Here is a 12,985-nt window from a genome sequence, read left to right as displayed (position 1 = left end):
CAGCGATGTGACAGTCTCAGTTAGCTTTGCAATTCATGGTCACATCCATTGTTCAACAGTATTGAACCCGCACATTGCACGTTTTTCATCTCCTGATGGTGACCATCCGTCCAACGGTCGGTGGCATGGCATTAGCATGGATGCGCACGTCGAAACCATCTCCAAGACTGTAACAACGCATTTCAAATGAGGCCACTGCTCCGTGCACCTCGGCATGCTGCAACGCTGCATGACTGCATCCTTGCGCCCCCAGCGGCTAGCCGCGCAGGACTCGGTAATCGGCGGCAGCTTTGGGCGGATCCGCCGTTCGTCCTTGGACGGAGGCGCCACTACGCAGCATTTGCGGCATGGCGGCATCCGAGGCGAGCACAGCATCCGCGGTCAGATTCGCTGCATAATTTTCAGGCGCGTCTGCTGGGCCAAGGATGGGTGCGTTGCCCCACGCAAACACAGCCTAGTAGCCTACACTTGCTTGCTGCTGCCTGCCTGTCCCATTCCTCCGCTTTACGGGCGCGAGAGACGAAGGGTGATGGACCAACCACCAAACGATGGTAGAAGAGGCCCACGTTTTGGTGGGCCAAGCCACGCCTGCTTTCAGGCCTTTGCAACCTGGAATGTTCTCTTGGTCCCCGGGCCGGGCGGGGACTCGCGCGCGTGCCCTCCAGCACTGTCGCCGATCACCCGATCCAAATGGTCGACGGAGTCGGAGTCGGAGTATCTCACTGCCGTGCGGCGGGCGAAGGCGTAATCTAGCGCTAGCTGGCTGCTAACGCGGATGGAGAGTACTCATACATCTGCATGACAACCCAGTGACTTGACAAAGTCTCTTGTCGTGATTCTCGCGACGAGCAATGATGGAGTCCAATGGCCGCTTTAGAAAAAGCCCGTTCTTTGGACGGACCCAGCTGCACCTGCAAGTAAAAAAGAACAGTAGCAGTGCCGACCTGCCACGCCAATTCAACGGACACTCTTGGCTCACGCGCTGCGTCTCCGCACGGCACGCTTTGCTGAGTCGTTGCAGTCATTTCCCCAAGCCAAGTGGAAGGAACCAGTAGCGGCCTGTTCGGTAGTGCTGGCTGCAGCGCTGCACAGCTGCAGCCCTGCCAGCACTACCGAACAGGCTGTAGATCGCCAGCGAGCAAGCAAGCAACAAAACCCTCCCTGGTTCGGTTTCGCTTAGCTTAACCTTAAGTCCTTAACCCCTCTCCTCTGCTCAGATCAGATCTTAATGGCGCCTCCACCCATGCCACGGCACGGCACGGCATCCCCTAACGACACGCATTAAACTTCACGCTGCGCCAGCACGCATCGTGCGTGCACACCCCCGGCAGATTGGCGCCGGCCGTCCTCGTACGCCGCGGCTGGATCCGGCTATAAATCGAGGCGAGGCGCCCGTGGCCCCCCATCAAGATCACGCGACCCGACCAGCAAACCAAATCCAACCAAACACTCGGCCCATCCCACCGAGATCACACGCGCGACGCCGCCGGCCTCCGCAGTTTTTCCCCCGGCTCGCCAGTTGCCGGGAGCTGGTTGGCACCGTGATCTGGGGCGCACTTGAGAGAACAGCACGGGACGGACCAGCGCTGCTGGGCTGCCGTGCGCCCCCGTGCAGCCGTGCAACGTGGGTCTGGTCCTCTGTTTACTGACACACGATGCTCTGCAGTCCAGGCTAGCCGACCTAGCTGGACGGGGCCAGCCCTGCATGTGCGGCTGTTACTCCAAGGTCTTCAGTCTTCACCTAATAACAGGTGCACTGGCCACTGCTATACCGTCACTACTTCACCAGTCGTCTTTTCTACTGAATTTTCTGTTCCCGTTCCGTTCCATGTGGATGGCTCGTGGCCGCTGTCTTGTTGCGACGTACATCTTGCACGAGTTTTTTTTTACCGGTGAGAACCTGAAAAGGCTGGCTGCTTGCTGATACCGAGCGTGCACAGGTTTCTTTACTGTGAGAGCCTGACAAAGGTGACCACTTGCCTGTACCCTACCCCCGGCACGACAGCAGCACCTAAACTTCGTGACTTGTTCTGATCATTATTACAACGTGACGAGATGCTCGTCACTCTCGTGTAGTTACTGTTTCGATTTGTCAGACCGGACTAGATCGTGTGATCCGGATCTGTCACTCATCTCATCTCATTCAGCGTTAACGCGATCTGGATCTCACGACACAGACGGGTAACTTTTTGACGTGCAGGTGTGTATGGGTTGGGTGCAGATAAGGCGTCCCCGTAGGTAGGGGAGGGACAGCGGACACGTGCTGTGGTGCGTCGTTATTATGGCCCCAACTTGCGCGTGCCGCCTTCTACTAGTCTACTAGTCTTGCTTGCTGATCAATAGGGGTATTCCTCTTTTGCGGCGGCTGCAGCCACTGAAAGCTGCAGGCAGTTCCGCATCCGCTGCCGCGATTCTTTTTTCCGGGGATGAGATCGCCAGAAAAACCAGATCCTTTTGACGTTTTTGCGATCGCGTGACTGGGATTTCAGATTGGCTGGGGCATGTTTGATACTCTTTATTAAAGTTTAACAAGTGTTAAAGTTTTAACACTCTCAAATGACGTGCTAAAATTTAACATATTGGGGTGTTTAGATGGTATGTTAAACTTTAATACCTTTAGTGGGAAATGACTCCATTACCCCTCATTTATGACCGGCGGAGAGAGAGGGAGGAGAGAGAAGTGGGCAATAGTGGGAAAAAGAGAATAGTTTAACAACTTTTAACACCCACTTGAGGTGTTTATGAAATTGGGGGTATTAAACTTTAACACATCTTTTTTGATACATGCGTATGGGAGACAGTATAATAAAAATGTGTTAAAAGTTAGGTGTTATTCAAACAAAAGAACCTAAGCTTGTGTGTACGCCGGCCTGTCAGGATAAGGATCGGAGGAGAAAGGTCGCATGCGTTTCGGTGTCAGCCGAAGCGATAATCAGCGCTCGTGCGGCACGGGACGCCCAAATTTCCCGTCCCGGCGACGTCGTGTCATGTGTCATCAACGAGAGCCGGACGTTGCAAGCCCACAGTGTAAAAGAGCCTACACGCTCCGGCAAGTTGCTTCAGCCCAGGGTCAAGAGAGATCACGTAGGAGCATTAATGAGCTGCGGACTAATGACGGAGCTTTTTATCTGTTGATGCTGGAAAAAAAATTGCCGTCCATCGGGGGCGTATTTCTAGAGATTCTGCATTCTGTTCATGCGTTGCGATCAGCGTTTTTCACAAGATCGGTTTGCGTAATCCGACAATGGCAACGTGCCAACGTCTCTATTTGGGGAGTAACCACTAGTTAATCCGCGCACCGTACCGTATTAACCAGATCGTTAACGTTAACCTCATTGGCGTACGAGAAGAAACTTTTTTAAGACAGGAGCAGCAGTACTCTACGCTTGGCTCCAGGAAGACGTGGACCGGGGAAAGAAAACAAATGGGAAGGTGTCGCGAGTCCCAAGCCCAGATCACGCACGTCCACCCGCACAGAAGAAACATGTTACAAGAGAAACCACTGTATTTACTCAAAGTTTAACTTACACATGTGCCTAGTAATCGGCAAATGACTTCTGGGTCCACGGATCAGTGAAGAGCTGATAGATCTTCGGGTGGGTGCGGGGTTGGTCAAATTCACACACGCAGCAGTCGACGACGGCCCTGGTCGCTGTAGATTCTCTCTGGTGAAAAAAAAAAGCTGCCGAGTAAAAGGCAGCGAGGACGAGCGCAATAAAGCCTCGTCACTCGTCGCCAGCCTCCCCTGCCCCGCTGAGCTGCCACTGCCCAGTGCCAGCTTCCCCCGTGCGCCGCTAGCTAGCTGTGTGCGCTGCCGCTCGCCGCCGCGCAGCGCGGCGCGGCTCGCTCGTCGCTCCCCGGGAACGGCCTCTCACGCCGCTCCGCCGGCTGGTAATCGGTGAGCTCTCCTCCGATCCCCCCCCAATTCCATTCCTTGGTTGCTTCCTCACTTCACTTCTTTTCTTCTTCTTCTTCCTCCTCCCACTTCCTCTCCGTCCCGTCACTAGTGCACTACGACGCCGCACACGCGTCAGTTTGGGGGAAGGGAGGCGGCTTTCGGGGGCCTTCCAGGCTCGCCAGCCGCCGCCATCGACCCTTCGTGCCAAGGAGGCCAGAGACGCTAAAAAAAATCTCTGTGGGAAGATGTAGATTTGCGAACCACCCACCCTCTGTGTGTGCGGACACCGTCACACCGGTTGCATCTTGGGGCTCTCTAGTCTAGTGTGATGATGGGAGCAGTACGCAGTAGCGTAGCGCCCATCCATGGTGTCGTGTCGTCGTACATGGCATGCCATGGCTTCCACGTTTGTGGAGCGGTGGTGGAGAGTGACCGGCTCGCCACCTTGTGCTCTGAATTTCTAATGGCGCCAGCCTCGCTCGCATAGGCGACGGCGGATGGATGCGCGCTGCACGCGTGGAATCATTCTGAATTTCTGATACGAGTAATCGGGCTTGCGTGCACGCTGCCTGAGCGCCTGTGGCCAGCTTGCTGAAAATATCTCTTATCTTTTTTAAATAAAAAAGAAATATGTAGATGCCGGTACCATTATTTAGTGGTTAGTAGGCCTGGTCTTCAAAGTCCAAGATTTCTCCTTATTTTAATGCCTTATTTTTTCCGAGAATGTCCTGATTTAATCTAGAACTTCCCAAGTGGTTAGGCCGTCCCAGTCTGCCATTCCACGGTCTGAACCTGGCGATGCAGAGCAAGAAGAGACTTGGCGTGCTGAGGCCTCCGTTGCTCACTTGCTTGATAGCCTATTACCTCTTCTGGTCCGACGTCCCTGTCGAAGAGATGAAACAATTCGACGCAGCCAGCGACGCCGGCCCGGCAAGTGAAATCCTACCACAGACAGAGCACATTTTTTTAGGGTCTCGTAGACGAACTGTCCTTGTGCTTGTTCAAATGGCTGCATGGTGCATGCACACTAGAATACTTTACTGCCCAAATATCCTAGCTTAGTGGGCAGAGTGGTCAGTGGGAGGAGGAGGGGATGATTGCAACTTGGATTAATGAATAGCGATAGCGAGGCCGATTAATCATGGCCACTGATCTTATCCACAGCGACATTCCAACTGATAGGTGCCGCTCGTGCTGCTGCAATGCAAACGCGAGCTGAGTGGTGGTGGAGGTGGAGGGATCGTGCTCAGCGGTCGCTAGTGACAGCTCCTCAGGTCCACCCCTACTAATCAAGGCCCCGATTGCTTTCGACTTCTTTTGATTTTGTTGCCTTGCCATCCTCGTGTCGGTGCGCCGCGCATGGGCCACTGGTCGACTCATCCACTGGTGCTTATAAGAGGAATCAGGGTTTCCGTTTCTTTGAGGACATTCTCACCTTTCCCAGGCAGCAACCGTAAGCTGTGAAAGAAGAAAGAACCTCTGTGTGGTGCTTGCTTGCTGGAAATATTCCCGCCTTTTGCGTTTGCGGTCGTGCTCGACTGCTAATGCCGGTTGCTAGTTCCTCACTCTTGAGTATATTGTGAGGTATTCATTGTGCTAGCTTCTGAAAGAGTCTTATACCCATGACGTGATGGGGTGCCTATAGTATTCTGTTCATACTGCATGCTTTGCTTTATCACCCTTTTCTTTTATGCCGGCTCAGTTCAATCAATCATGGTTAAGTAGCTTTGGGTTTGTTTTCCCTATAAACTTGCTGGGTTTCGGCAACTTTACGCGGTTTTGGACAAAGAAAGGGAGAAAACCCACCTGGTTTTAAGTTGTCTGCTCCCTTTATGCCTATTTTCTTGTTTATGATGGTTACAGCAGCATCTTGAACTGGTCTAGTATTAGAATTTTATGTTTTTTCAAGCATGAGGCATGTACTATAGTAGCACATATTTGTTGGATAAGTTCCATTGAACGTTACTCATCTGTTTGACTTCCTTTTCCCAGGTCTATATATAGGTGGTTCGTGGTGATCAGAACCACACAGGCAAGATGGCGAGCTTGCACAAGATCACCTTTGTTCTCATGTTCTGCCTGGTAGCCTTGGGAAGAGCAGAGTACCTCAGGTACAAGGATCCGAAGCAGCCTGTGTCTGTTCGTGTCAAGGATCTGCTTAGCCGGATGACTCTTGCTGAAAAGATTGGCCAGATGACCCAAATTGAGAGGGAAAATGCCACAGCCGATGCATTGGCTAAATACTTCATAGGTACCCCCTGGTTCTTTAAGTGTTCCATTGAGTAGCACCTTACTATTTTCTTCTTAATACAAAGATGCACAGTTCTCTTGCGTGTTCTTGAAAAGAAAAAAGGAAGGTGGCAGACGGGTGAATATGCATTTGACACCCCTGTGCTGTTTTGCAGGCAGCGTACTGAGTGGTGGAGGCAGCGTGCCTGCTCCTCAAGCATCTGCTCAGGCTTGGGCCTCCATGGTGAGTGAGATGCAAAAGGGCGCCCTTTCCACCCGCCTTGGCATTCCGATCATCTACGGTATTGATGCTGTGCATGGTCACAACAACGTTTACAAAGCTACTATCTTCCCCCACAACGTTGGGCTTGGAGCTACTAGGTACTGGTTGCATCTACCTGTCATATGCCTCCAATATGCTAGATTGATAAACTGTGAGGTATTTGTCCGGGCTGTATTGTTATGTTGACGTGTGCTGTCTTATTCCAGGGACCCTGATCTTGTCAAGAGAATAGGACAAGCAACAGCTCTTGAAGTTAGAGCTACCGGAATTCCTTATGTCTTTGCTCCGTGTATCGCGGTAATAGGCATTTCTTCCTGTTGAGTTTGTCGATGACTGGATGTTTCATTTTGTTTATAAATGTGCCTTTCTTGTTATTCCTGTGAGCTCATTTCTGTAGCGTACATGATATTTGCCCAGGTTTGTAGAGATCCAAGATGGGGACGTTGCTATGAGAGCTATAGTGAGGACCCAAAGGTTGTCCAGTCAATGACCTCACTCATCTCTGGTTTGCAAGGTGAAGTTCCGGCAAATGACGTGGGAAGACCATATGTTGCTGGAAGGTAATATACAGCAAAGAGATAATAGTTGGATTATGTTCTTTTGGTCCTACTTGGGCCTCCTGTTGAAAATTGGGAAGTAGTGTTAGATTACGAGGCTGAACTAAATCTGTTTTTTACTGCCATACTCTGCAGTAAGAATGTTGCTGCTTGTGCAAAGCACTATGTTGGTGATGGTGGGACGCATCAGGGAATCAACGAGAACAACACAATCATCGACACACATGGACTGCTGAGCATCCACATGCCTCCTTACTATAATTCTATTATCCGAGGCGTCTCCACTGTTATGGTCTCGTACTCAAGCTGGAACGGAGTGAAAATGCACGCAAACCATTTCCTAGTCACTGATTTTCTCAAGAACAAGCTTAAGTTTAGGGTCAGTTGCTCATTACAGAGGCTAAAGAATTTTCCTTTTATATATTTTCTTCAGCTACATGATCAGATTGAAACTTTTCTGCAAACAGGGTTTTGTGATTTCCGACTGGGAAGGCATTGACCGCATCACTAGTCCTCCTCACGCTAACTATTCTTACTCTATTGAGGCTGGAGTTGGTGCTGGTATTGACATGGTGAGAAAAAGATAATTGAATCATGTGGTTTTATTATTCTTATTTAGAAATAGTAAAGGATAGGCCTTGTAATTTATTCCATTCGACCTTTCTTTTCTTTGATTTAGATAAGGATAGAACTTATAAATCATTATGAGGAATGAATACTTGCTTTGTCCCTTGCTGACCATACCCTGAAATGATTACATGCAGATCATGGTTCCATTCAGATACACAGAATTCATCGATGATCTCACAGCACAAGTTCAGAACAAGGTCATCCCCATGAGCAGAATCGACGACGCTGTTTACAGGATTCTCCGAGTCAAGTTCAGCATGGGTCTATTTGAGAACCCTTACCCCGATACCAGCCTTGCCGGCGAACTCGGGAAGCAAGTGAGTTCCGAAAACCTCACGCTAACTCTGACACTGGCACATTTCCTACATGCTGGATGTGGTTACTGATTGATCTGCTTCCATCGTGATAGGAACACCGGGACTTGGCACGTGAAGCCGTCAGGAAATCCCTGGTGCTTCTAAAAAACGGAAAGTCCTCGTACTCTCCGTTGCTGCCCCTCCCGAAGAAGGCCGGTAAGATCCTGGTCGCCGGTAGCCACGCCGACAACTTGGGCAACCAGTGCGGAGGATGGACGATCACCTGGCAAGGACAGCCCGGCAACAACATCACCGCCGGTGAGTGGCGCCTCCTTTTCCGTTGTTTCGCTTTGCAGCTACTGTGTATTTCAGACAACGATTCCTGAACAACGACTTGCGATGGAACTGCAGGCACGACGATCCTGGAAGGAATCAAGGCCACCATTGATCCCAGCACGCAGGTGGTCTACTCCGAGAACCCTGACAGCACCGTCCTCGCCGACAAGTACGACTACGCGGTGGTGGTGGTCGGGGAGCCGCCGTACGCGGAGACGTTCGGCGACAACCTGAACCTGACGATCCCGGCGCCGGGGCCGAGCGTGATCCAGTCGGTGTGTAAGGCCACCAAGTGCGTGGTGGTCCTCATCTCCGGCAGGCCGCTGGTGGTGGAGCCGTACCTGGGCGACATGGACGCGTTCGTGGCGGCGTGGCTGCCGGGGTCGGAGGGCCAGGGCGTCGCCGACGTGCTGTTCGGCGACTACGGGTTCACGGGGAAGCTGTCGCGGACGTGGTTCAAGTCCGTGGACCAGCTGCCGATGAGCGTCGGCGACAAGCACTACGACCCGCTGTTCCCGTTCGGCTTCGGGCTCACCACCAAGGGCACCAAATGAGGCCGGGGTCGATGATGGGAACGGGCGATCTGTGTGAGTGATTTGTTTGGCCGTGAGGGTTTGGAATTGGTGGTGGGGATGGGTACGCGGCGCACACATTAGGCAGTGTTGGGCTTGTGGGTAATAACAGTGAGTGGTGCATCATTCTTGAGGCGATTGTTGTTAGCGTGGGTTGTTTGGAATGAACAATAAGATCAGGAGCGTTGCAGTCGCTCTGACATGCACAAGCTTGCGTTCACTTCTGCTGATGCTCTCTCAACCTCTCGGCATCTTCGCGCTTCTCTGTGTGCAAAATAAAAAAAAAAGGTGTCGTAACGGCAGGCGCAGAGCGTCGGAGGCTCGGAGCACATGCGCTCCGGAGAACCTTTCTCGTCCGCGATTTCTGCTGTGGGGCTTCAATTCAATTTTACGTGCGACGCATCGACACCCCGTAGCCAATGGTCGCTGCTGCATCTGCTACGATTTTGGTCCTGACCGAATCCTGATGAAGTGATGATTATCCTGGTTGATTAGGCGGATGGGCCCGAAGGTTTCTCGGTTTTGGCCTCGTAACCGGAGATGATGAGTCAGGAGGGCACGTGGCATATTTTACTATATTATAAAACAAACAATGTTAACTTTCTAAATTAAAAATATATACGTATTAGATCTCTGTTTTGTTGCATTTAATCTAAACAATATTATGGTTCAAACATAATGAAAAAACCGACTCACGGTTGAGAGAACAATACATACAAATTCAGCGACTCAAACTAATTAATTACCCAAACATCTACCTCTAATCAAATTACGCAACATGCCAAGCATGTTCATATGGTTGGTTGGATTGTTCTACCTCATCTCAACTATCCATATTACAACACTAATATCAAAAATCGAAAGATGTGTAAAAGGATTACTTCTCTGTTAGTTTGTCCTATAACACATTGTTCATAATATTTTTAGTCGCACAACCCCTCACGAGTCACATCTCAATAAAAGGCATGGTAATGCACTAATGCTAAAGATGTGTACTATCACATCTTGAGCGGAAATGCACTTGCATGATGTAATGCTCGGGTAGCGCACTCCCTTGTTTCGTTCCATCGCCTTGTCCGTTGTATTCTCTTCTCTGTCACATGCTGCGATTTTTCTATTATTTGTGCCAGCACCAGTCATATGCTAACTACTACTAACCTTTCTTGTGTTGTGTCTTATAAGATGACCACTAGTCCACTACGGCACTGCTATCTTTTCCGAGAAAGCATACGTGCACGTACCACTACCTAAACGCCTCGTTTTCTTGTGATCAACGGTTTCCAGTTGTCCAAAGGCACCAAAACGAGACGTGAGTGACACCCTGGTAGCCTGAACTATATATCATACCTGCTGCGGTGCTACCGGTGACGACGGTGAGCAAAGCGAAAGACTATCGGCAAGTGTGGCGATGACGAAATAGTATAGACACCTCACCGTCATTGAGTACATTGCCTATTTGCCTACCACTCAAAAAACAATTGGATTGACAAGGCATTCTGTGTGTCTTCATATACCTTTGTGGCAGCTCAGTTCAATCAATCAAAGGTTATGCAGCTTTAATGTTGTTTTCCCTGTAAACATGCTGGGTTTCAGCAACTTTGCGTGTTTTGGACAAAGAAGACGAGGAAAACCCACCTGGATTTCTTGTGCCTGTCTGTAATATATGTATGATGGTTACGGGCTTATGGCAGCATCTTGGGCCAGTCTAATAAAGTATGGCTTCAAACTAGGGGCTTGTAACCATAATAGCCATTTTTGTTGGATAAGTTCCATTTAAAGTGAACAACTTATCTGTTTGACATCCTTTTTCTCAGCCTATACATAGGCGGCTTGTGGTGATCAGCACGTAGCGGTAGTACACAGAGAAGCAAGATGGAGGGTTTATTTGCACAAGCTCACCCTTGCTCTCATCTTGTGCCTGGCTGCATTAGGAAGAGCAGAGTACCGGGGTTGCTAATCACAGCGCACGCTAGGAGGGTCGCCAGCGCTCGATCCTCACGACTTTCTTTTAAAATCCCGCAACTTTCCATTTTCGAAATATCGTAACTTATACACATAACTTTAGTGCATAATTCCATGATATTACTTTTATGAGATAATTTTTTAGCACAACTTTAATGACGTGCAGAACTTATGTATACAACTTTTATGATATACATAACTTATATGCGTAAAATTTATCATAACTTATTATGGATAATTTTTTAGCACAACATTAATGACATACATAATTTATACATATAACTCCTGCATACATCTAAAGGACGCAAAACTATACGTATAATTTTTTCATGACAACTTCTTACGTAATAACTTTGTAACATATACACAACTCATGCAGATATTTTTGCTCTTACTTTTAAAAAATGTTGTTAGACAACTTATCTTACTATTACTAATTGGAGGCTCCTTTTGAAGCCTCCAGATGAAGCCACCTAGGATTCCTAGGTGGACACTCTAGAAAAAGAGAGAAATCCTATAAATTCTCACAAAAAAGCAAAACATCCGACCATCGATCGATAGATTCAAATCATTATAGCCATTGGATCTATTATGTCTTTTAAAAAATTACCCACCTATGCCATTATGAAAATAGCCTAAAGTAACCCCCTAAATCTATATATAAATTACCCACCTCTGCCATTATATAAAATTAATTAAAGTAACCCCCTAATCTTCATCAAAATTACCCACTTATGCCATTATAAACAATATTTAAAATAATCCTCTAATTTGCAATTGAATTGCCTACCACTATTACTTAAAATTTTTAAGTAACCCTTAAATTTGCATCTATATTACCCACACATGCTATTATTAAAAGTAACATGAGGTAACCCTACATTTTTTTCCATTGGAGACTCCACATTAGTTCCCACGAGACAAGCTAGAAAAAAGAGAGAAATTCTCATAAAAATTAAAAACATCAAACACCAATCATGTAAACTCTAATGATCATAGCCATTGATCTATTATATTTTTTAAAAGGTTACCTGCCACTATCATTGTGAAAATATTAAAAAATAAGCTCTAAACCTATATCTAAATTACCGAGCTCAGCTATTATAAAAAATAATATAAAGTAACCTCATAATCTTCATCCAATTTACTAATACACATCATTATAAAGCATAACTTAAAATATCATTCTAAAATTTTATCTATGTTACCCACGCATGTCGATATTAAAAATAACCTAAAGTAAACACCTAAATCTTAATCTAATTATCTTCATGTGCATCATACAGAAATATCAAAAAGCAAATTAATATATGATTCTAAATTACCTATTTATATCACTGTTAATATAAAAATACTAAGTTAAAGTATATACACATGATGAGTGCCACCATTTAGACCATTTATACATGTATGTGAGGAATCGATGAAAAATATTGATTTGTATGCTAAACATAATGTATGAAGGATTGGAGGTGTGATACAAAATGGAAAAAGTATGAATATGGATGAAAAAGTACGGAGTAATTATTGATTAAAAAGCAATCACAACTAGACAAAGATAGGTACATATCTATATAATTATTATGTTGAAGTATTGGAAAAATAAGAGAGTAGTAGGTAAACAATTTTAATTAGCTAAGAGTTTAATTTTTAAATAATTTTTCTATACAATAGCTTCTAAAAATATTAGCCCGTGCGGGAGTACGGGTTGATGGACTAGTGCATGTAATTTGTACAGGAACGGTATGAAACAAATTGTTGAATGAAAAAAAGGAAAAACGAAAAAGAAAAAAAAACTCGAACGGTTGAGGCGCGGCCGCTGCGGTCTTCGCGCGGGGCGCGGGGTCCGCTGCTCCCACGTGCGTGAACGTCGCGCGCCAGCAACCCTCGCGACGCGCGCGTGTAGATTCAACATTGCGACCTCAGGTACAGGGATCCGAGGCAGCCTGTCGCTGCTCGCGTCAAGGACCTGCTTGCTCGGATGACCCTGGCCGAGAACATAGGCCAGATGACCCAAGTCGAGAGGGAGAACATCACAGGGGAGATCCTGGCGAGACACTTCATAGGCAGCGTGCTCAGTGCTGCAGGCAGCGTCCCTGCTCCCCGGGCACCAGCTCAGGCCTGGGCTTCAATGGTGAACGAGATGCAGAAGGGCGCCCTCTCGACCCGCCTAGGGATCCCCATCATCTACGCCGCTGATGCTAACCATGGCAGTAGCAACG

General features: G+C 47.9%; 1 protein-coding gene across 1 annotated transcript; it reads left to right on the top strand.

Annotated features, from left to right (window-relative positions):
- The first annotated feature begins 5,304 nt into the window (after positions 1-5,304).
- Positions 5,305-9,025, top strand: LOC117837885 (uncharacterized). Its single transcript, XM_034717691.2, has 10 exons — positions 5,305-5,482; positions 5,891-6,149; positions 6,304-6,508; positions 6,617-6,707; positions 6,828-6,970; positions 7,103-7,346; positions 7,435-7,539; positions 7,732-7,914; positions 8,007-8,211; positions 8,305-9,025. The coding sequence occupies exons 2-10, from the start codon at positions 5,936-5,938 to the stop codon at positions 8,781-8,783; spliced, it is 1,869 nt and encodes a 622-aa protein (XP_034573582.1). The 5' UTR covers positions 5,305-5,482; positions 5,891-5,935; the 3' UTR covers positions 8,784-9,025.
- Positions 9,026-12,985: the final 3,960 nt, after the last annotated feature.

This window comes from Setaria viridis, chromosome 9, assembly GCF_005286985.2.
Source record: "Setaria viridis chromosome 9, Setaria_viridis_v4.0, whole genome shotgun sequence".
Lineage (NCBI taxonomy): Eukaryota > Viridiplantae > Streptophyta > Magnoliopsida > Poales > Poaceae > Setaria > Setaria viridis.
This window is presented reverse-complemented; position numbering and strand designations above follow the sequence as displayed.